Source organism: Carassius auratus, chromosome 38 (assembly GCF_003368295.1).
Source record: "Carassius auratus strain Wakin chromosome 38, ASM336829v1, whole genome shotgun sequence".
Taxonomy (NCBI): Eukaryota; Metazoa; Chordata; class Actinopteri; order Cypriniformes; family Cyprinidae; genus Carassius; species Carassius auratus.
This window is the reverse complement of record NC_039280.1, coordinates 6,031,413-6,059,243: the sequence shown is the minus strand read 5'-3', so window position 1 is coordinate 6,059,243 and position 27,831 is coordinate 6,031,413. Positions and strand designations below refer to the sequence as shown.

At 37.1% G+C, this 27,831-nt stretch overlaps 2 protein-coding genes across 5 annotated transcripts in view; both read left to right on the top strand.

Moving 5' to 3' along the window:
- LOC113056776 (pecanex-like protein 1) overlaps positions 1-17,070 on the top strand; it is a 33,171-nt gene extending 16,101 nt beyond the window's left edge. For all 4 annotated transcript variants that reach the window (XM_026223626.1, XM_026223624.1, XM_026223625.1 and 1 more), the window contains 23 exons: positions 56-227; positions 462-572; positions 1,398-1,489; positions 1,602-1,711; positions 1,972-2,077; positions 2,190-2,282; positions 2,681-2,831; positions 2,933-3,074; positions 3,252-3,429; positions 3,751-3,859; positions 3,957-4,086; positions 4,188-4,246; positions 4,350-4,565; positions 5,530-5,783; positions 5,887-6,117; positions 6,749-6,849; positions 6,958-7,108; positions 7,226-7,456; positions 7,761-8,035; positions 8,115-8,287; positions 14,365-14,819; positions 14,900-15,040; positions 16,007-17,070. In XM_026223626.1, the coding sequence (XP_026079411.1) occupies positions 56-227; positions 462-572; positions 1,398-1,489; positions 1,602-1,711; positions 1,972-2,077; positions 2,190-2,282; positions 2,681-2,831; positions 2,933-3,074; positions 3,252-3,429; positions 3,751-3,859; positions 3,957-4,086; positions 4,188-4,246; positions 4,350-4,565; positions 5,530-5,783; positions 5,887-6,117; positions 6,749-6,849; positions 6,958-7,108; positions 7,226-7,456; positions 7,761-8,035; positions 8,115-8,287; positions 14,365-14,819; positions 14,900-15,040; positions 16,007-16,147 (3,822 nt within the window). In that variant the 3' untranslated portion in view covers positions 16,148-17,070. The remainder of the gene's footprint in view (positions 1-55; positions 228-461; positions 573-1,397; positions 1,490-1,601; positions 1,712-1,971; positions 2,078-2,189; positions 2,283-2,680; positions 2,832-2,932; positions 3,075-3,251; positions 3,430-3,750; positions 3,860-3,956; positions 4,087-4,187; positions 4,247-4,349; positions 4,566-5,529; positions 5,784-5,886; positions 6,118-6,748; positions 6,850-6,957; positions 7,109-7,225; positions 7,457-7,760; positions 8,036-8,114; positions 8,288-14,364; positions 14,820-14,899; positions 15,041-16,006) is intronic.
- A 1,531-nt stretch (positions 17,071-18,601) lies between these two features.
- lgmn (legumain) lies at positions 18,602-25,308 on the top strand. Its single transcript, XM_026223627.1, has 14 exons — positions 18,602-18,750; positions 19,548-19,703; positions 19,825-19,922; positions 20,715-20,796; positions 20,890-20,972; positions 21,193-21,268; positions 21,768-21,830; positions 21,920-21,986; positions 22,081-22,199; positions 22,405-22,494; positions 22,806-23,015; positions 23,604-23,774; positions 23,859-23,926; positions 24,238-25,308. The coding sequence occupies exons 2-14, from the start codon at positions 19,557-19,559 to the stop codon at positions 24,278-24,280; spliced, it is 1,317 nt and encodes a 438-aa protein (XP_026079412.1). The 5' UTR covers positions 18,602-18,750; positions 19,548-19,556; the 3' UTR covers positions 24,281-25,308.
- The last annotated feature ends 2,523 nt before the right edge of the window (positions 25,309-27,831 follow it).

Below are 27,831 nucleotides of genomic sequence, written 5' to 3'. Positions count from 1 at the left end.
GGGATCTTAGTTATGATGCAATGTTTTTCTCTGCCTTCTGTACGTGTTTGTTTAGGGTCATAATCGAATCATCGCTTACAGCAGGCCTGTGTATTTCTGTCTGTGCTGTGGGCTGATTTGGCTGTTGCACTATGGGAGTGTAAACAGCAGCTCCACTGCAGTGTCTCTGTATGGAGTCACTCTCACCAGCTCTGTCCTGCTGTCTCAGGCACGCAATCTCCTCATTGGTAAGCGCTGATACATACGAGGACATAAATTCCCAGATGAATATGTAGCAGTAATTGTTTTGCTCTTTTATTGAAATCAGCATGCTGTACGATTTTTCTCAGCATTCCTATAAAAGTGGAAAGACATTTCAGAGGAGAGTACAGAGAAAATCCTGCTGATGTGATGAGGCTTAAGCACTCAAGCTTTACATTCTCTCTCTCTCTCTCTCTCTCTCTCTCTCTCTCTCTCTCCAGTTTTCACCCTGTGCTTTCCCATCATCTTCTTCATTGGGCTGCTTCCTCAGATTAACACTTTCGTCATGTACCTGCTTGAGCAACTTGACATTCATGTCTTTGGAGGAAATGGTAAAACATATGCACACTTTTACATTAGGACTGGGAAAAATAAGCATATGCATTGTGATTGTTTCTGAAATGATTCCTTTTAATTTTATCAAATTATTAATTATCGCAATTAATGACTTTTGATTTAATAATATATTAATATAAACTTTAGATTAATGAATGCTTTTAAGTAATTTGTATTATTATTTTGCCTTAATGTTGACAAATAGAACCTTATTGTAAATTTCAGATAAAGGGACAGTTCACCCAAAAACGAAAATTCTGTCATTGATTACTTAACCTCATGTCGTTCTAAATCTGTAAGACGTTAATTCATCTTCAGATCACAAATGAACATATTTTTGATGAAATCCGAGAGCTCTCTGACTCTCCATAGACAGCATGGGAACTAACACGGTCAAGACACAGAAAGGAAGTTAGGACATATTTTAAAAAATTCCATGTGACATCAGTGCTTCAATTGTAATTTTATAAAGTTACGAGAATACTTTTTGTGCACAAAGAAAACAAAAATAAGGACTTCTCTTCATGCCTCGTGGTACTCTCGTGAATGGCGGCGGACTGACCTGGAAAAGAAGAAATCATTGAATAAAGTTTTTATTTTTGTTTTCGTTGTGCACAAGAAGTATTAAGGTAGCTTCCTTCATAAAGTTACGGTTGAACCACTGATGTCACAGAGTGCTCTCAGATTTAATCAAAAATCTCTTAATATTTGTTCTGAAGATGAACGAAGGTCTTACTTTTTCTTTAATAAACCACAAAACTTTTGTGTTTGAAAAGATTGGTGTTTCAGACTCTCATTGTTATGTCTATCTTCACTCCCAGCATGCACCAGTCTGCTTTCAGCTCTCTATAGTGTTGTGCGCAGCATCATCACCATAGCGATGCTCTATGGGTTCTGCTATGGTGCCCTAAAGGTGATGAATCACTCTACATTTCTTTCTGGATTTCAGTTGTATTTGTATGGATGCCGGATTGTTCTGGGTTGAGCACATTAAATATTCCTTATAATATTATGTTTGTCTTCAGGACTCGTGGGATCCTCAGCACATTCCCGTGCTTTTCTCAGTATTTTGTGGGCTGCTGGTTGCTGTTTCATACCATCTCAGCCGCCAAAGCAGTGACCCCTCTGTTCTCATGTAAGTCTTTCTGCGAGTGTGTGGGTTTGTGCAAGTTTTTGCAGTTTTCCTGCTTTAGGTACTTTAAGTTCTTTGAGTATTTACTGTCTTAGATTTGATGTTTACTGTTAATGTGCTGCCATTTTGGCCAGGTCTCTCTTGAAAAAGCGGTTTTAAATCTCAGTGAGATCATCTGGTTAAATAAAGGTTAAATAAAAAAAGACCTTTTTTGTGTTTAGTTTGAATTAAGTGAATTTTAATATTGTCCTTTATATGTGTAGTTCATTAGTGCAATCAAAGGTCTTCCCTAATGTGAAAGAGAAAAATCCAGAGGATCCCCTTTATGAAGTTCAGGATCCTTTACCTGAGAAACTCCGCAGCTCTGTGGTGAGCAATATAAATCTCATAAACATATATAAAATCAGACTTGAATGGACACAAATGCTCTCTTCTGTCTTGAATGATGCATCTGTGTCTCTTTCTTTCTCTCTGGCTACAGAACGAGAGACTACAGTCAGATGTGATTGTGTGTCTTGTCATTGCTGTCCTGTATTTTGCCATTCACGTCAGCACTGTCTTCATTGCCTTACAGGTAAAACACTTAATTATTTGCATGTTGTTGCCGATAACGTTACATGGCCATATTAAAGTGCCCCTATTATGAGTTATGAAAGGTTCATATTTTGGTTTTTGCAGTCCCCAACAACAGGTTGATGTGCATGCAAGGTCAAAAAACACTTTCAATGTCTTATAATATTGATTTATTTTTTACCCTACTTGCTCATCAACAAGTGATTCGCTTAAATTATTCATTTTCCTCCTTAGCTTGACGCTAATCTGCGGTGGTTGGTCCCTTTGATCGATTTCATTTTCAATTCATAAAGCAGCGTTTGTGAGCACAGTGATGCTTTGTTTACAGCCATTATCGGGAAATGAAATTTGCATTTTCATTCAGACCAACTCAAAAATTGTCCCTTTCTTCTTTTCCAGCCTTTTTTGAGCTATGTTCTGTACGGTCTAGTCGGGGCAGTAGGGCTGTTGACTCACTATCTGTTGCCCCAGATGAGGAAGCAGTTACCCTGGTACTGTTTCTCACATCCGCTGCTCAAAACCAGGGAGTACTATCAGTTTGAGATCCGGGGTAAGACACAAATTTAAGTTCTGTAAAGATAATATTGTTATTCTGCTGGGGCTTAGTTAGCATTAACAGTACTGAAGTATGAGCATATTTTCTATGTGCAGGTGCCGCCCATGTCATGTGGTTTGAGCGTACACACGTGTGGCTGCTCTTTGTAGAGAAAAACATCCTGTATCCACTCGTTGTGCTTAATGAGCTGAGTGGCAGCGCACAGAAGCTCGCCAGCCCCAGGAAACTCAACACAGAGTCAGTATTACCTCTTCTATCTCACCTCACTTCTTAATGTTTTTCATTCATTGTTAACAGTTGTTTTTTATTGGCCAACTGATTGACTGTCTGCACCTTAATGTTTTGCATCAGCTCAACATTGTTCTATGTTATTATTATTACAAGCATGCAATGAATTTGTTCTCTCTCTCTCAGGGTGGGGGCTCTAGTGATAACTATTGCTGGGCTGAAGCTGCTGCGTTCTTCCTTCAGTAGTCCAACATATCAGTATGTCACGGTCCTCTTCACGGTCCTGTTCTTCACATTTGACTACCGGCAGTTTTCTGAGACATTGCTGCTGGATCTTTTCGTGATGTCCATTATTTTCAGCAAGGTCAGGCCTCATTCCTCTAGCATTAGTTCTCTAGCATTCATCTCTAGGAATCATTACCACAAAATAAACCCCTTAACTTGATAGACCCCTCTACTTCTCTCTATTCTCTGTAGCTCAATTCAATATTTTATTTTATTTTATTTATTTTTAATTTCATTATGTTTTATGTAAAAGCCATATTAAGCAGTGTAATCTAAAATCTTAAACAAGTCCTTAAGATGATACTACCTTTCTCTGCTTCTCTTACATTTTAAATTGTTGTTTTTCAGATACTGTACAAAATGTCTATTATATAACTGTGTCATATGGTTTTTTTTGTAGTTATGGGAGCTCTTTTATAAGTTGAAGTTTGTTTATACCTACATCGCTCCGTGGCAGATTACTTGGGGCTCTGCCTTCCATGCCTTCGCCCAGCCGTTTGCAGTGCCACGTATCCTAAACACACCAGATTTAACATTTCATAGGCGTTGTCAAATTCAGGTGTCTTTGTGATTCTCTGTGTTCTTCCTTGACTCCGCCCCCTCCAGACTCTGCCATGTTGTTTGTACAGGCCATTGTGTCTGCTGTGTTCTCCACTCCATTAAACCCTTTTCTCGGCAGTGCCATTTTCATCAGCTCCTACGTGCGACCTGTGCGCTTCTGGGAGAGAGAATACAAGTAAGACGCTCTTGAATATCAGTATCTCCAATTTCCTTTGGCCTTTTTAGGCCAGCCCACAAAACATTTAAGAGATTGTTAATTAAATTTTTGTGTTTTAGTACTAAGCGGGTCGATCACTCCAATACTAGACTTGCTTCACAGCTTGACAGAAACCCAGGTACGACTAGATGCATTAACTTCTGTAAATGTAAAGTCATTTGTAATTTGCTCATGGTGGACTAGTTTTGTTTTTACAGACATCTCATCTCTCATGTTGTCAGGTTCAGATGATAATAACCTGAACTCCATCTTCTATGAGCATTTGACGCGGTCCCTGCAGCATTCTCTATGTGGAGACCTGCAGCTGGGCCGCTGGGGAAACTACAGCACCGGAGACTGCTTCATCCTGGCATCTGATTACCTCAACGCTCTCGTTCACCTTGTTGAGATCGGCAACGGCCTCATCACTTTCCAGCTCAGAGGACTTGAGTTTAGAGGTGAGGAGAGGAAAAGAAAAAGAACAAACAATAAATCAAATAGTTACACTATACCATTCAAAAGTCTGGTGTCAGTATGATTTTTATGAAAGAAATTAATACTTTTATTCATCATGAACGCATTAAATTGATCAAAAATGAAAGCAAAGATATTTTTTTACAAAAGCTTAGTTACTATTTCAAACCAATTCTGTTCTTTTCATGTGAACTTTCTATTCATTAAAGAATCCTGAACATTTTTTATCACAATTTCCACAAAAAATATTAAGCAGAACTTTTTTCAACATTGATAGTAACAAAAATATTAATTTATATATTATCAATTTATGATAATGATATTATCAAGTAATGGCTGCTGAAAATCCAGATTTGCCATCACAGGAATAAACCACATTTTTAAATATTTTCAAATAGAAGACAAATAGTTTTAAAATGTAAAAATATTTTATAGAAATAGAATCTGTTTTTACTGGATATTTGTCAAACGATGGTGAACATTCTTTCAAAAACATGAAAATGGATTACAGGCCCCAAACTTTTGAACATCGGTATAAATTCTGACAGTTATATTTCTTGAAAATTTAACATTATGGAAAAACTGTATTTTGCTTGCTCTTTTTAAATATTATGGCTCGCTGTACTCTAAATTGAAAAATTAAAGCTTTCACCCTAGTCCACCATTTGTAGAAATTAAGCATAAAAAAAACCCCAGGTCATTCAGAAATCAGTTAGTAACAGTAAGATTTACAGTGGCCTGTTTAGTATTCAGCGACTAGGTGGGGGTGTGGTTGCTCAGATTGAGGAGGTAACTAATCAATAATAGAGATCATTTACATCTTCAATGCAGTGTAGCTAAGACAGCCCTTTGTATTTCCAGGGATTCATATAATATTTTAAATAAGTTATTACTGATTATATATATACACAAGTCCAGTTAAAATATTTGGTCTCATTTCTATCTCAGGGACGTATTGTCAGCAGAGGGAGGTGGAAGCGATAACGGAGGGAGTTGAAGAAGATGAAAGCTGTTGTTGCTGTGAGCCTGGACATCTCCCTCATCTGTTGTCGTTTAATGCTGCGTTCGGGCAGCGCTGGTTGGCCTGGGAGGTTCTGGTCACTAAATACGCCCTGGAGGGCTACAGCATCACCGATAACAGTGCCGCGTCTATGCTGCAGGTGTTTGATCTGCGGCGAATTCTCACCACATACTACGTTAAGGTCAGCAGACAGATCTTCCAATCCTGTTCCAAACTGCTATTTTGATAATTGACTAGGCAAAAAAAAAAAAAATTATTCATTATTTCTGTTTATATGTTTGTAGGGCATCATTTATTATGTCATTGCATCTCCTACATTGGAGGAGTGGCTGGCGAATGAAACCCTTCTGGAGGGCTTGAGGAGCTGCGGAGAGCGAAACTATGTTGACCTAGATCCGACTTTTAACCCCAATATTGATGAAGACTATGACCACAGACTGGCTGGAATCTCCAGAGACAGTTTCTGCTCTATCTACCTCAGCTGGATCCAGTACTGCAACTCACAGAGAGAGAAGGTGAACTTATGCTCAGCCACACGACATGTCTGATCAATACGTTAAAGCTGAGGAGTTTAAAATTAATCTAAGCTACCATTTAACAATTTTAGGTATGTTTTTTAACAAAAAAAGTGTTTTATACTCAGCAAGACTGCATTTATGCCATAAAAAAGTACTGCATTTATGCGATAAAAAAGTACTGTACAGTACATACAGTATATATTACAGTTATACTGTAATATATTATTGCAATTGAAAGTATCTGTGTTCTATTTTAATATAGTTTAAAATGTAATTTATTCCTGTGATGCAAAGCTGAAATTTCAGCTGTCATAACTCCAGTCTTCAGTGTCACATAATCCTTCAGAAATAATTATAATATTCTGATTTGGAGCTGAAGAAACATTTCATCTGAAGAAACATTTTATAAATTTTTAAGGAATTTTTGGATTTTTAGTTCAAAAGATTTGGTTTTATTTCAAAAGAACCTCATTTAATTGTCTTTTTTTTTCTATTAGTAGTTTAAAAAATGTCTATTGTCATTTATTGCATTCTTGTTCTATAAAAGTATTAATTTCTTTTTAGAAGTTGCAATGTTTGCAATGCAAACTGCAAAAAAAAAAAAAACCTTTTTATCTATTCCTTGCAGCCATTGGACAGTGAGAAAGACTCTGCTTTGGTTTTGCTGTGTTATGGTCTGTGTGTTTTGGGAAGGAGAGCTCTGGGAACTGCATCTCACCATATGTCCAGGTGGGGGAGCAAAATCCTTTACTCTACTGGAGTTTTTCCATGAAGCTTGTTATTAAGACATTTTTTTTTGTGGTTTGTTTGTAGTAATGGTGTGTGTTTGTGTTACAGTAATCTGGAGTCTTTCCTGTATGGACTGCATGCCTTGTTTAAGGGAGATTTCCGTATCTCATCTGTAAGAGACGAATGGATCTTTACTGACATGGAACTGCTGAGGAAGGTGGTTGTCCCTGCAATTCGCATGTCTCTTAAACTGCACCAGGTGAGACACATTTGTGTATAAGATTTAATGTCATCTGTTCTCTGTCACATCAAATGTAACTTTTATTATTTTATGCTTTTTGGGTATATTTGAACCAAATGTAAACTCTCTCTGCAGGATCACTTCACCTCCCCTGATGAGTATGAGGAATCATCAGTGTTGTTCGAGGCGATTTCTTCACATGAGCAGACACTGGTGATCGCTCACGAGGGCGACCCGGCCTGGCGCAGCGCTGTCCTGTCAAACTCCCCCTCTCTGCTCGCCCTCAGACACGTGTTGGATGAAGGGACCAATGAATACAAGATCATCATGCTTAACAGACGCTACCTCAGCTTCAGGGTTATAAAGGTGAGCGAGGACAAAAAGACAGGATCAAATGGAAGAAAGTGGACTGACAGGGAAAATACAATGGGGGATCCTCAAATCTGGCCCACAAGATACACTTTTCTACAGAGTTTAGCTCTAACTATAATTAAACACACCTGAGCATACTAATCAATGTCTTCAGGATCATTAGAAAATCAGAGGTTGTTGAGTTTGATCAGGGTTGGAAATAAATTCTGCAGTGCATTGGCCCTCCAGGGCAAGATTTGAGGAACCCTGATGTATTATATTAACAAATAAATGATTGTCCATTTGTGCATGTTCTTAGGTGAATAAGGAGTGTGTGCGCGGTCTGTGGGCGGGACAGCAACAGGAATTGGTGTTTTTGCGGAACCGAAACCCAGAGCGTGGAAGCATCCAGAATGCCAAGCAAGCACTACGCAATATGATCAACTCTTCATGTGACCAGCCAATCGGATATCCCATCTATGTCTCACCTCTGACCACATCTTACTGTAATACACACCCCCAGCTGGGACACATACTGGGAGGACCAATTAGCATCGCCAACATACGAAACTTTATCGTCAACACATGGCACAGGTGTGTGTGTATGGTTGAATGAACTAGAATGGACATGTTATGATTGTTATACTAACAGCGCTTATCTCTCTCACTGCAGACTCCGTAAGGGTTGTGGCGCTGGCTGTAACAGTGGCGGGAATGTTGAAGATTGTGATGCGGGTGGCTTGTCGTGTGGCAGTGGGAATTCTGGGAATTCTGGGACAGCAGCGAGTGATTCCCAGCACAGCTCAGGACCCACAGCGCTGCACGCTTACACAGCTCATTCTCTAGGTAAACACAACGTCAGTGCTAAGACATCACTAACTGGTTGAACACGTTTACTGTGTTGATTTGCATAAAAATATGATGTATTTGCAGATACTTTATCAGTGTTTTAGGGTTTAACATGACTCTTTATGGGTATAATATATGTTTATTGTCAAATTCTCTGCAGCAATAGAATAAAACTAGAAAAGTTTTATCAAAACAGTTGGCATGACAAAGTACTGGAAAAAGTTGAAAGATTTTAAAGTTTATTAGGCCTAATTTAAATCTTGTAGGATAGAGGTGGAAGGATGAATGGACAGATGGATGGATAGTTAGATGGATAAGAAGATGGATGGATGAAAAGATAATGTAGGTAAATGGACTGAAGGATAGAATGATGATTGGATAAATAATAAATACAAATAAATAGATAATATACAGGTGCTGGTCATATAATTAGAATATCATCAAAAAGTTGATTTATTTCACTAATTCCATTCAAAAGTGAAACTTGTATATTATATTCATTCATTACACACAAACTGATATATTTCAAATGTTTAATTATTTACATTTTGATGATTATAACTGACAACTAAGGAAAATCCCAAATTCAGTATCTCAGAAAATTAGAATATAACTTAAGACCAATACAAAGAAAGGATTTTTAGAAATCATGGCCAACTAAAAGGTATGAAAATAAAGTATGAGCATATACAGCACTCAATACTTAGTTGGGGCTCCTTTTGCCTGAATTACTGCATCAATGCGGCGTGGCATGGAGTCGATCAGTCTGTGGCAATGCTCCGGTGTTATGAGAGCCCAGGTTGCTCTGATAGTGGCCTTCAGCTCTTCTGCATTGTTGGGTCTGGCATATCGCATCTTCCTCTTCACAATACCCCATCGATTTTCTATGGGGTTATGGTCAGGCGAGTTGATAGCTGATTAAGAACAGGGATACCATGGTCCTTAATCCAGGTACTGGAAGCTTTGGCCCTGTGTATAGGTGCCAAGTCCTGTTGGAAAATAAAAATTTGCATCTCCATAAAGTTGGTCAGCAGCAGGAAGCATGAAGTGCTCTAAAACTTCCTGGTATACGGCTGTGTTGACCTCAGAAAACACAGTGGACCAACACCAGCAGATGACATGGCACCGCAAACCATCACTGACTGTGAAAGCTTTACACTGGACCTCAAGCAACGTGGATTGTGTGCCTCTCTTCTCTTCCTCCAGACTCTGGGACCCTGATATCCAAAGGAAATGCTAAATTTACTTTCATCAGAGAACATAACTGTGGACCACTCAGCAGCAGTCCAGTCCTTTTTGAAGTGAGATGCTTCTGACGCTGTCTGTTGTTCAAAAGTGGCTTAGCACAAGGAATGCAACAGCTGAAACCCATGTCTAGTATACGTCTGTGTGTAGTGGTTCTTGACTCCAGCTGCAGTCCACTTTTTGTGAATCTCCCCCACATTTTTTAATGGGTTTTGTTTCACAATCCTCTCCAGGGTGCGGTTATCCCTATTGCTTGTACACTTTTTTTTCTACCACATCTTTTCCTTCCCTTCGCCTCTCTATTAATGTGCTTGGACAGAGAGCTCTGTGAACAGCCAGCCTCTTTTGCAGTTACCTTTTGTGTCTTGCCCTCCTTGTGCAATGGTCGTCAGTGGTCGTCTTTTGGACAACTGTCAAGTCAGCAGTCTTCCCCATGATTGTGTAGCCTACAGAACTAGACTGACAGACCATTTAAAGGCTTTGCAGGTGTTTTTAGTTAATTAGCTGATTAGCGTGTGGCACCAGGGTCTCCAATATTGAACCTTTTCACAATATTCAAATTTTCTGAGATAATGAATTTGGGATTTTCCTTAGTTGCTAGTTATAAACATCCAAATTAAAAGAAATAAACATTTCAAATAAATCAGTCTGTGTAATGAATGAATATAATATACAAGTTTCACATTTGAATGGAATTAGTGAAAAAAACTTTTTGATGATATTCTAATTATATGACCAGCACCTGTAGATAAATGGATGATGGATAAGATGGATGGATGGATGTATAGAATAAAAAGATAAATAGATGGATGAAAGATTAAAAGATTGATAAGCAGAGCGGGGTGTGGATGGACTGAAGGATAGATAGATTAATGGAGAGACTGATGCATGGATGGATGGATTAAAATGTAGTTAAACAGATGAAAGGATGATGATAAATTAAAAGCGAGATGAATGGATTAATAGATAAATTAAAGAATGGATAAAAATATAGATAAATGGAAGATAGATGATGATAGATAAAAAAAATAGATATATGGATGGATAGATTAAAATGGATGGACAGATGAACAAATTCAATTCAATTCAATTCAAGTTTATTTGTATAGCGCTTTTTACAAAATAAATCGTTACAAAGCAACTTTACAGAAAATTATGTTTCTACAATATTTAGTAGTAGCTAGTAGTTTGTGCACATTTGACAGGATTTTAGAAAAAAAAATAATAATAATACAAGACGTAGTCAGCTAGACGATGAACTATCAATATTATTAAGTTATTATATGATTCAGTCACACATTTAGCAATAATTGTTAGTTCTGTTTGTTGATTCAAGGTTAGCATCATCTGGGGTCCTCTGAGGGTCAGCATCATCTCTTCTCAGGTGTTCTGGATCCAGACTGGAGCTTGTTTAAATCCTAGTTACCACGGGATGTAAATCCCGTGGCGAAACATAGAAACAAAATACAGACATCATTAGCATAGCTGCTGATCCAACAAAGTAAAATTAGTTTAACCCAAGCTAATGAATAAAAATGCAACTTTGAACAGATGCAACTACACTCACAATTAAAAAGAAACATTATTCGAATGCTTGGCGAAAGAGATGTGTTTTTAATCTAGATTTAAACAGAGAGAGTGTGTCTGAACCCCGAACATTATCAGGAAGGCTATTCCAGAGTTTGGGAGCCAAATGTGAGAAAGCTCTACCTCCTTTAGTGGACTTTGCTATCCTAGGAACGACCAAAAGTCCAGCATTTTGTGACCTTAGGGTGCGTGATGGGTTGTAGCGTGGTAGAAGGCTAGTTAGGTACGCTGGAGCTAAACCATTTAGGGCCTTATAGGTAAGTAATGATAATTTGTAACTGATACGGAACTTAATAGGTAGCCAGTGCAGAGACTGTAAAATTGGGGTAATATGATCATATTTTCTTGACCTCATAAGGACTCTAGCTGCTGCATTTTGGACGACCTGTAGCTTGTTTATTGAAGAAGCAGGACAACCACCTAGAAGTGCATTACAATAGTCCAGTCTAGAGGTCATGAATGCATGAACTAGCTTTTCTGCATCAGAAACAGGTAACATGTTTCGTAGCTTGGCAATGTTTCTAAGATGGAAGAATGCAGTTTTTGTAACATTGGAAATATGATTTTCAAAAGACAAATTGCTGTCTAATATAACACCCAGATTTCTGACTGTAGAGGAAGTAACAGTGCATCCGTCTAGTTGCAGATTGTAATCTACAAGATTCTGTGTAGTGTTTTTTGGTCCAATAATTAATATCTCTGTCTTATCCGAATTTAATTGGAGAAAATTGTGTGTCATCCAATCTTTTACATTTTTAACACACTCTGTTAGCTTAGATAATTGGGAAGTTTCATCTGGTCTCGTTGAGATATATAGCTGAGTATCATCAGCATAACAGTGGAAGCTAATTCCGTATTTTCTAATAATATTACCAAGGGGCAACATATATATTGAAAATAGAAGGGGACCTAGGACGGATCCTTGTGGCACTCCATATTTTACTGATGATAAATGAGATGACTCCCCATTTAAGTAAACAAAAAGGTAGCGATCGGACAGGTAGGATCTAAACCATCTTAGAGCCTGCCCTTGAATACCTGTATAGTTTTGTAATCGATCTATGAGTATGTCATGATCTATGGTGTCGAACGCAGCACTAAGATCAAGTAAGACTAGAAATGAGATGCAGCCTTGGTCTGACGCAAGGAGCAGGTCATTTGTAATTTTAACAAGTGCAGTTTCTGTGCTATGGTGGGGCCTAAAACCTGACTGAAATTCTTCATACATATCATTTTTATGCAGGAAGGTGCTCAATTGAGCAGACACAACTTTCTCTAAAATTTTAGACATAAATGGAAGATTTGAAATAGGCCTATAATTTGCCAGTACACTAGGATCTAGTTTTGGTTTCTTAATAAGAGGCTTGATAACCGCCAGCTTGAATGGTTTTGGGACGTGTCCTAAAGTTAACGACGAGTTTATGATATTGAGAAGCGTTTCTTCTGCTACAGGTAACAGCTCTTTCAGTAATTTAGTGGGTACAGGATCTAATAAACATGTTGTTGGTTTAGATACAGTGATAAGTTTATTTAGCTCTTCCTGTCCTATGGTTGTAAAGCGCTGCAGTTTATCTTTGGGTGCGATGGATGAAACTGAAGTGTTAGACGCTGTAGAATCTACATTCGCTATTGTATTTCTAATGTTATCTATTTTATCAGTGAAGAAATTCATAAAGTCATTACTATTTAACGTTGGTGGAATATTTGAATCAGGTGGCATCTGGTAATTTGTTAACTTAGCCACTGTGCTAAATAAAAACCTTGGATTGTTTTGGTTATTTTCAATGAGTTTGTGTATATGGTCTGCCCTAGCAGTTTTTAGAGCCTGTCTATAGCTGGACATACTGTTTTTCCATGCAATTCTAAAAACTTCTAAGTTAGTTTTTCTCCATTTGCGTTCAAGACTACGAGTTAATTTCTTGAGAGAGTGAGTATTACTGTTATACCATGGTACAGTACGTTTTTCTCTAACTTTTTTCAATTTGATTGGGGCAACAGCTTCTAATGTATTAGAGAAAATAGTGCCCATGTTGTCAGTAATTTCGTCTAATTCGTGTGTATTTTTGGGTACAATTAGCAGTTGAGATAGATCAGGCAGGTTATTTGCGAATCTTTCTTTGGTGGCTGGAACAATAGTTCTGCCCAGACGGTAACGCTGCGACATATAGTTAATATCAGTTATACGCAGCATGCACGATACAAGGAAATGGTCTGTAATATCATCACTTTGAGGTACAATATCTATAGCAGTAAGATCGATTCCATGCGATATAATTAAATCTAGTGTATGATTAAAACGATGAGTGGGCCCGGTGACATTTTGCTTGACTCCAAAGGAGTTTATTAGGTCAGTAAACGCAAGTCCTAATGTATCATTTGCATTATCAACGTGAATATTAAAATCTCCCATGATTAGCGCCTTATCAACTGTAACTAGAAGGTCTGAGAGGAAATCTGCAAATTCTTTCAGGAATTCTGTATACGGCCCTGGTGGTCTATACACAGTAGCCAGAGCAAGAGATACATTAGATTTCTTTTGCATGTCTGACAGAGTAACATTTAGCAGAAGTATTTCAAATGAGTTAAACCTGTATCCTGTTTTCTGGGTAACATTGAGAATATCACTATATATTGTTGCAACACCCCCGCCACGACCAGTCTGACGGGGCTCATGCTTATAACAGTAGTTTGGTGGAGTAGACTCATTTAGACCAAAATAATCATTTGGTTTTAGCCAGGTTTCAGTCAAGCAGAGTAAATCAAAACTATTATCTGTGATCATTTCATTTACAATAACTGCTTTTGGTGCGAGTGATCTAATATTTATGAGCCCAAACTTTAAAAATTGTTTTTGTTCATTTACTTTACATTTTTCTGGTTTAATTACGATAAGATTTTTTCTAGATCCTACATTATATTTATATTTTGACCTCACTATTCGGGGAACAGACACAGTCTTAATAGGTTTTACAGCGCAAGTACCTTTAGCATTTAAGCGGTTAGAACAAAACTCATCATAATGGTTATTTGAGAATTGTCTTACTAGTCACAAATGGATAGATAAAAAGAAATTAACAAATAGATAGAGATAAACGGATGGATAAAATGAAGGATATATAGATAGATGAACAGATGGATATGGACAGATAAAAACAGATAAACGGATGAAAGAACTGATGGATAGATAGATAGATAGATAACCTACAAGAAGAAAGTAACCTACAGTGTCTCTCTGTCTTCAGGTACGAGTCAGAGTTCTCAGTCAGTGCAGTCTGGTTTGGTTCGTCAGTCTCCTGCTCGTGCGTCTGTCATCAGTCAGTCGTCCTCGTATCGTCACAGCAGCAGCCGCCAGTCTTCACTCCGCACGTCTGTGACAGGTCTGGAGCCCTGCAGACGTTCCTCCAGCAGCCAGCTCTCTCTCCGCACGCTGCCTACCTCCCTACAACTCCGGCTGGGCACCAACGCCTCGGCCGCCAACCCCGACCCACCCGGCCCCTCCAGCTCCCTCTCAGCTTACTCCATCCCCCCCTGCAAACGACACGCCCACACACTCGCCAGCCTGCTGGGAAACGAAGCCTTAGGGCTGGGGACAGACAACCATCCTCACCCCCACCATCATCTTCACTACATCCACCATCATCATCACAATCCCTCTCTCTCCTGTCTGAGAAGGGACGACATCTCCTACAGGGTGCAGGTGAGTGTCAGACTTTCTCATATTTTGGATCTTAATTGTGTGAAATTCATTGTAATAATGAAGCATATGCATGTGTGTAGATTGTGGATGTGAGTCAGGTGTTGGATGTAATGAATCATCCCAAGAGGAAGGAGCTGGTGTGGCCAGATGAGAGCATGAGACTGAGATCTGGACGCAACTTTTGGAGGGACTGGGGTCCCCTGGAGGGCATGGAGGGTCACGTGAGTACATTACACACCAGTGTTGTTATTGTTAATTGAAACTTAACAAAATCATTTTTGTAATTGAAATAAAATATATCAAATGAAAACCTAAAATATATCAAATTAGAAATGTTGTATTGGCATCTAACTAAAATGAGTTAATTTAATTTGGCATACTTCAATTAATAAAACAAAATTAAAAATAAATTAAAAGCTAAATACAAATATTTAACACAGTCCCCATAGACAAATGTAATATATGTACATATATGTTCTGTATTACATTTCCACATATGAAATATACTGATAAAAAGAATAAAGATAAATTAGAGCAATTTACATTACAATTTGTAATTTAGCAGACACTTTACATATATATATATATATATATATATATGTGTGTATATAAAAAAATATCAGTAATACATTTTATATTAAATATGCTTTATTAAAATAACATACATACAAAAATCTGTAGTTTGTTTTTTAAATCATTGTTAAAAATGCATTTATTACAAAAGGTTTTTACAAATTGTTTAAAATGCATTTATTACAAAAGATTTTTGAATATATGTTGTTTTAATAAAGTTGCATTTATAACTAAAACATATATTACCGTGATATTATTTATCATATTACCTTTCTGTATGGGTCACACACATTTGGCTGCATCATCCCCCGGAATGATTTAGGAAGTCATTAGATGTCCTTGTTGTTTTCCTGAGCCCATTTTAGTTGGAGATCCACTGGACAGGTGATTTTCAAAATGCATGGTTCTGTTGATCACTATTTGTTGGTTGGTCAGATGAAACCTATCAATGAACATATGCACAGTCCAAGTCATATTTCTTTTTTTCTTTTTTCTTTTTTAAGAATTCAAGCATGTTATAGAACTTTTTATGTATTTTTAAATGCCAGTTGAGTATTTTTTACCCAAATTCACCCTACTATCCTAACTTCCCACTGTTCACTCTCTCTCCATAGGTGGTTCATCGTTGGGTGCCTTGCAGTCGTGATCCGGTTAGTCGGTCTCACATTGATAAGACCATCCTGCTGGTCCAGGTGGATGATAAATTGGTTCCCATTATAGAGACAGGAGTGATTGAACTGGGGGCAGAAGTGTGAGGATGCACTCGTCTAATGTCAGGCCAGAGGAAGAATGAGGTCACACTCACTTCCAGCTGCTGATCAGGGCGCAGGAAGCCAGGGAATTGTGCAAATGGAGAACATACACACTCACACACGCTGCAAGAAGCACATTTGCTCAAATCGGGACAGAGAGCTGCCTTGCTCTGTGTTCCTCAGATATGCTGCATGAGAGATCAGCTCCTGTAAACTCTCTCTTTCTCTCTCCTTTACAAGCAGCTGCAGTTTCCTTCGGTTTTTTAGGTTCTATGCATCTCATCAGCTGTCTGTAAACACATGCAAACTCACAGGGAACACTACGACCGAGCTTGATGTACACGCAGAGAACAGTTTTTTTTATTACAGCTATAATTAAGTTTTATTTCGCATTTCTGCCAAATTAAGTCAGGTGCACAGTGCTGCTCTGGACATGCAGTAAATCATGTGACAGACTGTGTTTTACTATCTGCCAAGACAGATGATCACGGTGAGGATGATGATAAAAAGAAGCAATTGCTTCTGATACAGAGCATCTTTACTCTTCATCCTCATTGATTTTGTTGAGGATCCATTTGATAACAGAGATGTGTTATGAGAAACTTTAACTTGCACTATGATTTGTTTTGTTTTTGATTTGCAGATGTGCACTACTCACTAAGATCAGAAATTATTTATTCCTTCACGATTTGGTTACTGATGCCTTTGGAATGCAAAATGCGAAATCATTGACACATTCGTTTCTGCCGTTTGGACAGTTTTTCTTTAGCTTGAGGACAGAAGTGGTTTCTAACCACATGTAGTTATGTATGAATATATAAATGTGTCTGTAAAAAGATTTGGCTTTGAATATTTATTATTGTATTTACATTTTGTTATATTGTTTTTCATTTACAAGACAAATAAAAGACAATGCATTAATATTATTTAGTCCTGCTCCCGAGTGACTGATGGTGTTCTTTTATGAGAAGGATGAATTGAAGTGCATCTAGGACATGAACTCATATTCATGTGATTTGGGGACGAAGGCTGCTGCCCTGATACACATAGGTACTCTCATACTGACAGAAGGAAACATCTGAATTTCCTCAGTAATGTTGTAATATGAGACAAACAATAGACAAGTCCTGATTCTGGAGTAGCATATTTTTTCTTTATATTTACATTTTCTTTATCGGATATTGGTAACATTCATTATATAAATAACTATGAAGCATTATTTAAAATACTAGAAAATGGCAACAACATTAGTTAATAGATATTCAAATAGTTATGAATGTCATGGATCTTTGATTTATGTTTATATATGTGAAAAAGTGTGTTTGTTGGGTGACAAACTTTGTGATTTTTATGGAGTAATGACTTGTTTGAGACATGTACGAGGTGATTTGGTAGTGTTTGTAGTGTTTTGGTAGTGTTTGTGCATTTTACTGCTGTGCCAAGCTGAAATATGGCAAGGAGAACTGAGTGCAGAATTCAGAGAAAGTGAAAGGAAATTGTAATGAAAGTTATTAGAAAATCATGTTTTATAAGTAATCCAGCCATTTAGCTTTTATTGAGAAACACATGCTATATAATTTTAAAATAGCTTGAGGTCTATCATGAGGTCTCTGATAATAGGAATCCGAGATCACATATGAAAATCTATTCAAATACTGAGGGGACTTTTTGAGCTTGCATGTGGCTGTCAACAGACATGTACACCTGCAGAAGAATTTACAGTGAATTTTAATATTAGAGGGACTTTAATACTTGTGTAATAAATTATTGCTAAGATAAAACACACATATGGTGTCAAAGGTTTCACAGTTGTCTGTGAGTTCCAGAACCGAGAGGTTGTCAATGTCATCCAAGTTAAAACTAACATTATTAACGAAAATGTCGAGTGTTACAGGTGTAATTAATTAATTATTAAATTATTGTCTCAATAAGCTAGATAAAGATAGAGAATCAGTATTAGTAAATTAGTTGAGAAGCTGCCGAAAGAATTTACGTTACCATTACCATACGTTATCATGACTGATCTAAAGATGGCTGCTAAAAGATCTATCCAGATATGCTTGACACCTGTAAAAACAGCACAACAGGTAAGACCAACCCAGCTATAAAAATATGCGTGGGTGCAGCAGTCATATGACAAACGGATGACATGATCATGTGCTCGATTATATTCTGCACAGATAGTAAAAAAAAAAAGGAGGACAGGTATCTATGAAGCTCAGAAAACTTTTTTTAACCAATTTTTAAATCCCCTAACAGAGCCGAGGCATTTCCCCTGAACTCTAAAAATGGTCAGACTTTCCTTGACAAGTGGCAGACCACTTCAATGCATTACTCTACTTATAAACTTCTGAAAAGATACCTCTTTTTGTTTTGTTTTGGTCAACTAACGTTAGTTGCACATGACCGACTAGTCAGGCGGTCAGTTGAGGCTCCGCCCAGGGGTCAGAAGTGATTGGATGCTGAACTGACGCGTGATCTGATTGGATGGCGCATAGACTCCTTTTGCGCTGATTGGCTGATACGCATGTGTCCTAGTAGCGCTGGTTATAATAAAGCGTCGCGTAGCTCCAGTGCAGGCATCTCCGGCAGAGGGTACAGAACGGGTAAGCGCAAAGAATCTACTTCTATTTTTATTTTATAATAATCCTGCTTTTTTGGTTTGGTCGTGGTTTGTATAATTAACCAAGTCGTCTGTAAATACCGCATTCAGCTAACAGGAGTACAATTTAATCCCCCATGGCCTGTTGTTTTTATTGTAATCTGATGTCCAAGTATGTTTATAGGATAATTACTACACCACTAACAAAAATATACTAAAGCAAACATTATTTAAAAAAAAAAGTTTTTAACAGTCATTTATTACCACAATTAAATGCAGTATTTGATACCATTATCATCTAAAATGAGACATTTAACAAATTTATATCTTTTTTTCTGCTTGAAGAAGATTTACTATGGTTTTATAGTAGTAACTATAGCTATTTTAATTAATTACTGTTGAATTTTGTAAATATGAAAGGTTCGAAGTAATGGGATATAAATCAAAAGAGCTTTTTTTTAAACACTTCATATTTTATCTCTGCCTTACTGTAAACAAACTTTATATAGGACGTTTTGACACGTGATAAAGCTACACTGCTTAATTATTTGCATAACTATAAGGGCTTAGTGAAAATAAAGATACAAAAGTTTAGTGGGTATTTAAAGTATACCCATATTATAATATACATGTATATTATATTATTAGCTAAATGAAAGTCATCAAATTAAGTAGTATTTTAGTAGTATGACAAGTTTACAATGCATGACAATACATGTTTACAATCTTTAAACTTTTAATAGCATGCATGGTGTTTTTCTCTGATTACTTTGATTACTCTGATAACTCTGTTCCCGGTAGATTGTGAAGATGAGCCCACAGACAGTAGCAGTTCTAGGTCTTGCCCTGAGCCTGGGGCTGGTAGTGAGTGGTTTTCCTGCCGAGCAGCCAGAAAATGGGAAGCACTGGGTGGTCATTGTGGCTGGTTCGAACGGCTGGTACAATTACAGACACCAGGTGAGTGTGGAACTGACCTTTGAGGTGGAGAAAGTACATGGGTTTTTCAAAAGTGTTAGTCGGTTGTCATATCTGAAGTCTGTTAAGATATTTATTCTGTTGTATTCGTGTTTGTGTATAGGCCGATGCATGCCATGCGTACCAGATTGTCCATAAGAACGGAATTCCGGATGAGCAGATTGTGGTGATGATGTATGATGATCTAGCTCAGAGCACTGAGTGAGTATGACTTAAATCTTTTTGGTAAAGTGTTGACTTACAAAAGCAGACATAAATGATTTAGCTTCACCGGCGCATACATGGACGCACATAGACAGAAACAACGCTTTGAATCAGTTCCTTTGCAGAAGTCATGCTTGTCTAATTTAACCACCAGACTGCCAACAGGAAAAATGCATGAATTGCGACTTTGTCAGGTTTTTCTCTCATGGTCGTGATAGTGACTGGCGTTCATGATGTCTGTGTCATGAATGTACAGGTGCATCTTAAAAAATGTGAATATTGTGGAAAAGTTCTCCTTCAAGTATCTGTATATGCAGTGTATGCTTCTTTTTAGGGTCCATAAACCTAATGGAGCCTATGTCTATATAAGATTATAAAATGTATATAATCCTAATGTAAAAATCTATATTTGGACCATATACAGTATACACGCGCACACACACACACACATATTTGAACCTTTAGGCCTATATTTTTATTGGAAGTTGCACAGCTGTGACATTTATTGCCCTAAGTGGCTTTTTTTTATGAATTTATATGTAGGTCAAGTGTTCCTGCTGGATTAAACAATGAAAGAAAGCGATGTGTTATCTGATAGTTTGCTTATTCACATGGTTTAGGGGTTAAATTTTAACCTGTGTTTGATAAGTAGAAAAGAAAGAGGTCTTTGTATTTTTAAATTTTTTTAAATTTTATGCTTTTAGGAATCAATTTCCAGTTTTGCTCAGTAAAAACCAAAAGCCTTTTCTGTACAGAGGCTCATATGACCGTGTTTTTGTGTGTGTCCAGTAACCCTACTCCAGGAGTGATCATAAACAGACCCAACGGATCAGATGTTTACAAAGGAGTGCTGAAGGACTACACTGGTGATGTGGGTCAATACGTGCACCTCTGAATCTGAGATTTGAAGTAGTAATTGTTGTGTTTGCCATCTGTTAAATAATGTTGCGTGTTTGTTATATAGGATGTGACTCCTCAGAACTTCCTGGCGGTGTTGAAAGGCGATGCTGCCAGTGTGAAGGGAGGCTCTGGAAAAGTGCTGAAAAGGCAAGTTTCCCATAAAAACTATGGGGTTAGCATGTTGTTGAAATGTAAATTAGCTTTTAGTAGATTTTGGTGTCTTACAAAATGTATTGCCCTCAGTTCCTGTGAAATCTCAGTCTCTTTTGTCTCTGTTTGTGCATGTTAGAGTCAGATATGTGGAAAAACAGGTCTTATGATATACTCTCCTTTCTCAGTTTATCTTAATTCTTCTTTTTCCTGGCAGTGGTCCAAATGATCATGTGTTTGTGTATTTCACTGATCATGGAGCCCCAGGTCTGCTGGCCTTCCCTAATGATGATGTAAGCACTTTCTGCTTCCTGCGGTCATTTAGCTGAGACCGATCCTTTCAGATCCTTTTTATACACACTACACCATTCTTTCCAAAAGTCTTAGACCACTAGTGTAAATTATTCTACATTTATTTATATTTATATATAATGGTTTCATTACAATTGATTTAATCAACATAAGTAAATAGTTTATTTGTGAAAACATCCCATGTTTTTTTTTTTCATCCACCTCTGACAATACTCCTGAAGTAGGTCAGCTGACATAGAAATATCTCATATAATGAGTAACACATTTAACTCACAGGAGGTTTAGCTGAGTTGCACTGACAACTTGCTGCACTGACAACTTTTCCAGTAATTGTGTATGATCATCGGGTGGGGGAGTTATTGCTTCACTTCCTTATACATGACATGTTTATAAATTAACGGGAATGTTTTAAGTGCCACAGATGGGTTTCATTGGTAGAAACTTACAGTAAATCATGCTTCTACTTTTCTCTGTTTTTAGCTTCTTGTAGATGACCTGATGAAAACCATCAAGTACATGCACCAAAACAACAAATACAAGAAGGTGACTTTTACATGTATTTGCTCTTAAGATACATTCATTTCTGTTTCAAAATTATTACTATTTGTTTAAATCATTTCTTGCATGCATAGATGGTGTTTTATATTGAGGCCTGTGAATCTGGCTCTATGATGACACCTCTGCCGGTTGACATTAATGGTGAGTGTTTCTTAAAGACCATCACACATTCTGCTGTGTGTAAATAATGCCATACATATAATCTGTGTGTCTACTCTCTCTCTTTGTATCTCAGTCTATGCCACCACCGCTGCCAACCCTGACGAGTCCTCATATGCCTGTTACTTTGATGAAGCCAGAGAAACCTACCTGGGAGACTTGTACAGCGTCAACTGGTTGGAAGACTCTGATGTGGTTCGTACAAACATCTGATTTAAGAACGCTAGAAAAGAAGAGCATTTATTCAGCACGAGAAGTCTAATCATATGGATAGCAGAGCATCTCACAACCCTGAATACAGACTTACAGAAAGAATCTGGAGTCATGCAGACCAGACAATGGCAATGTGTTTTAAATTATGTTGTAAGTAAGCTAAGTAAGTTAATGTTTGTGTCTTTAGGAGGATCTGAGCAAAGAGACTTTGGCTAAACAGTTCAAGATCGTAAAGGCCAAAACCAACACCAGCCATGTGATGCAGTATGGAAACAAGGTAATACACTTGCACTTTCTAAAATGTAAAAGACATTTAGTAAATAATATAAAAAATAGCACATTCATTAAGAAAAAGTGCACTGTATTTACACTACCATGCACCAATTGCAAGGTTGATCAGCATTAGTGAGGGCTCAGTTATCTGTGCTGCAAATTAATTAATTAATAAATTGCTAAATGTCTCTGTTTATAGTCATCTGTACTTTATTGACAAGGAAATGTTTGATAAAAGCATATATGCTGTTCTGAGTACCGTCTGCATGTCTGTACTTTCAAGATGTAACTCTGTTGGTTTGTTTTTTGTTTTAGACGCTGTCCAACATGAAGGTGATAGCGTTCCAGGGTAATTCGAAAGGTCTTGATAAGGCACCCGAGCCTGTGTCGTTGCCTGTGATCACTGAACGTGACCTCATGAGCAGCCCTGATGTGCCTCTTGCCATCATGAAGAGAAAACTCCAGAAGAGCAATGACATTGATGCTGTACTCGGTTACATGAAAGAAATCCATGAACATCTACAGGTTTGAAGCACTGCTTTTTAAACTGATTTAAACAGATTCATTTTCAATTTAAACATAAGTATTTATTAATTTATTTTAAACGTTAAAAGTTAATTTATTGTTCATTTGTTTTTTAATTAAATCTATTTATTCAGCAAGGATGCATAAAAATTATCAATTGATGGTAAAGAAATTTATCATTTCAAAAAAGATTTGCATTTAAAATAAGTGATTTTCTTTGGAACTTTCTATTATATAAAGCATCCTGAAAAAATATTAAGCAGCGCAACTGATTTCAATGTTAATACGTTGAAGATAGTTTGTTAGCATCACAGAAATTGACTTTTTAAAATTTATTTAAATAATTTAAAATAAACTCTTTAAATAAACTCTTAAATACTTCTTTCAAAAACTGAAATCTTACCCACCCCAAACATTTAAATGTAAGTGTATATAATATAGTGTATATATATATATATATATATATATATATATATATATATATATATATATATATATATATATATATATATACTGTAAGTGATGTACAGTATGTGACAGATTTCAATCAAGGTGATCATAATGGATTTTATGTTTTTGTGTGTGTAGGTGCGGGAGCTGCTTGGTAATACCATGCGTAAGATCGTGGAGCATGTGGTGCAGGAAAAAGAGGAAGTGCAGGATTACTTGGAAGGACGTGAAGAACTCACGGAGTATGAATGTTATAAAACTGCTGTCAATCACTACAAGACACACTGTTTCAACTGGCACCAGCAGGAGGTATGAACAGTCCTTTTTCTCTACCATCTGTCTGATTAACTTTTGCTTTGCTGTGTGTGTGATGTCTATTCTCTCTTATTGCAGTATGAATATGCTCTGAGACACCTGTATGCTTTAGTAAACCTTTGTCAGGGAGGATACCAGGCCCAGAGGTAAAGACACATTTTATTCCTTTTCTCTAGATAATGACTGAATGATGCATTTATATAGCACTTTAAAGGTGGAAAGGGAGAGAGTCATAGACCCAGTTCAATGAATGGGGATTATTAGGAGGCCATGATTGACAAGGGCCAGTGGCAGCAATGATGTATGACAAATGATGTATACATTTTTGTAAACGGTGAACTATAATAGCTGAAAAGTGTGATTGCATAATAAATAGCGCCCCTGCCCACAATTGTGAGGTATGTAAAGTTTTGTTGCAGAATGTATATTTAAATCTCTTATCTGTCCATTCTCACAGAATCACAGCAGCCATGGACGATGTGTGTTACTTCAGACAATAGGAACATGAACATGTGAGCCACTGAAGACTTGATTTGGATGGACTACACTTTGCACAAAAGAATCAGACCATGAGGAATTCTGTATCATCACACACAACTTAGATTTTTATCTTTTTGAAAATGTTTATAATGAGGATTTGCACTTTTATTGTGATGTTTTACTGATCTTTATTTTGTTTTAAAGAAAGAAATGTGCTTTAAGATGCTGCCCTGTGACCCCTGTCAGACACTTTGGGTCGGTAAATTTTATTTTTTCCATATGTTTTTTATTTTATATTTTTCTCTTCAGATGCCTCCTCAATGAGACCAACAGATTTGTTTGACAGTGGAGCTTTAGAATGACACTATAGCAATTTTTTGCACCTCAGTTACTGTCATTATAATAAAAAAATATATACATCTTAAGATGGTTTGGAAACCAAAGTATTCAAAAGTGCAATCACTGAATAAAGTCCAATCTTACAGGATGTTCAATAGATGCATTCAAACAATGTGAAACAAACACTAGATAGTGCAGCATGTGGCTAAATGTGTCTAAGATTTCTTTAAAAAAAAAATTATCTGCTTGTTGACTGAGCCATAATAATTTCTCTCCAGTAATAAAATCAAAGGAGCTCTTCTTTAGTTATTTGACTAAATGTATACGTATCAAACTAAAGTGCAAACTAACCTAACTGTCTGTGGTCATAATTAACAAAAAGTGTCTTAAATAACTGAGATCACCACTCCAAAACAACTGCAGTAAGAGCAGGTAATGAACAGGTGTTTTTAGTGAAATGGTTGATGTGTCAGGCTGTGCTATTATGTCAAGTGCCCTCCGTTTAAAGTAATTTGAGGCTAAAGGAAGGTGTAATTTTTGAGGAATGTTCGCTGGAGTTTGAGCTCTGTAAGAAAAGTGAGTTTACTTTGCACTGACAACATGGATTAAAGCACTCTGTGAAACAATATACTGAACTAATGGCAATGTTAAGCAGTGAGTTATTGATTATTAAAGCAAAAATAAACAATAAAAATATTGCGTAATTTTGTTTAATGTATTTTTTTGTTTTCTTTCAGTCCAAGTTATAGCTTAATTCTGTTGAGTAATACATATGTTTCTAGATGGAAATTTTAATTACATTGGTTCTGATACAGCTTATTTATGTTTCTATACAAGATTAAATAAAAATATATTCATTTTTATATACTGTAGCATCAAAACTAGGTTCATTAGTTGTGGGGAACATTAGCAAAAAGAGTGCCCTCCACTAATGTTGGTACCCTTGGTAAATATGAGCAAAGGCAGCTGTGAAAATAAATCTGCATTGTTTATCCTTTTGATCTTTCACTGGAAACAACTTAATACGCAGTCATTTTTGCTCATAAAGGTAAGAGAAGAGTAATACCTCATTCTAAACTGTAATGGGGCTAGTTTTATTTGTGTGCACACAATATTAACAAAACATTGTGCTTTTATAAAATGAAGAAAACAAACATTTTCTGCAGTCAGGTTTGAACAGGAGCACTTCACAAAGATTAACCTAAACTAATCGAATTGCCTCACAGACCTGATAAAAAAAATTACAAGTATAGTAAGCTTTAAATTACTAGCTTACTTTCAAATCGAAAATAGAAACTCTTATTATGTAATACGTGTATTTGCAATACGTGCAAGTCACGTCAAATAAGGAGATGGCGAGTCACCATAATTGATGGATATCTAAAATATAAAAATAAGGAAAAGCCTAAAACAGGCCAGATTATAATTTGCATTTTATTTATTTATTAATTCTGTACAATAAAAAAATTTAACAAATTATAATGGCATATATAGCCAGGCTATGTAAAACTTTGTCCTATAATTGTCCTAAATATAATTCTCTGTTCTGAAAACCTTAACAGGATTTTGTAAAATATGTGAATTATTTATTAGCCTCTTTTTTTTTTTTTTTACCCATGTCATGAATTAGTTGTATTCCCATTTGTAAAATAGCCAACAAATTAATTGTTGTACATTACATTATTCATTTAGCTGACGCTTTTATCCAAAGCAACTTACAATTGCTATATTTATGTCAGACGCTGCACGCCTCTGGAGCAACTAGAGGTTAAGTGTTTTGCTCAGGGACACAATGGTGTCTCACAGTGGATTTGAACCCAGGTCTCTCACACCAAAGGCATGTGTCTTATCCACTGCGCCACCAACATCCCAGGGCTAGTCCAATCTCATTTAAAGCTGCAGTAGGTAACTTTTGTAAAAATATATTTTTTACATATTTGTTAAACCTGTCATTATGTCCTGACAGTAGAATATGAGACGGATAATCTGTGAAAAAATCAAGCTCCTCTGGCTCCTCCCAGTGGTCCTATGGCCATTTGCAGTTACAGACCGCTCCCGGTAAGAAAACAACCAATCAGAGCTGTGGTCCGTAACTTTGTTTGTGTTCAAAATGTAGAAAAATGTATATAATAAGTGAGTACACCATGAATCCATTTTCCAAACTGTGTTTTTAGCTCGTCCTGAATCACTAGGGTGCACCTATGATAAGTGTTTATATTCAGACTATTTTAGATTGCTTCGGCGTTACTGCGGCGGAGTTACCCAGTACCTTTGTGATTCTTCATAGACATAAACAGAGAGAAGTAGTTCCGGCTACGATGTTCTTCCGCAAGACGCAAGCAGTTCTGTTTATTAACCGCTAGAGCGTCAAAAGTTACCGACTGCAGCTTTAAGTGTAGCACTATTTTCTGCTTCTATTTGGCATAATATTTCTATGCATTTACTTTGGTATACAAAAGACTGATAAATTAATAATTAATGATATGGCTGGTTCAGTCGGCAGAAATACGTGACACACACATACCTATGATAACTGCTGAAATGTTTGCGGGGCAAATCGGAGGTCAATCTGAGTGCTCATGGTACTCACAGCATACAGCCTGCAGGCACCACTGACTCAGACGGTTGTCATGGTAATAAACACCATAAACAGCAACCGTTCACCTGTCAGCGCTTAATGTGCAGCTCCTATATGAAAAGCAATTATGGGGGCCCCCTGGCTTTAGAGAGCCCAAAGCGGTTGCCTACCTTTGCCTAATGGGTAAGTCCACCCCTGACTGTAGGCAAAACACAATTTTCTTGGTTCTCCTCACCAGGGTGTCGCCACACATGATGGACCCCATCTGAGCCAAACAAGTTTAGTCTCATCTGCAAACTGATTGCGGGCTTTCTTGTGAGCCAGCTTCAGAAGAGGCTTCCTTCTGGGATGACTGCCATGCAAACTGACTTGTTGCAGTGTGTGGCCTATGGTCACAGATGCCATACATCTGAACAACTTCTGTTCGGACCTTCTGTAGAAAAACTGGCCCACAACATTAAAGATCTAGCAGTATATTTAACCGTAGACTCAGGGAAGTTTTTATCCTTGTTTGTACTAAACCCATCTGGTGGGTTTGCTGCCAAAAACTTTTTTTTATGTTTCATCTGACTATATAAAAACCAGTGCCATTTGAAGTCATTTATTATTATTATTTTTTTTTTATTTTTTTTTTCTCAAAAGGGTGGCGACAGA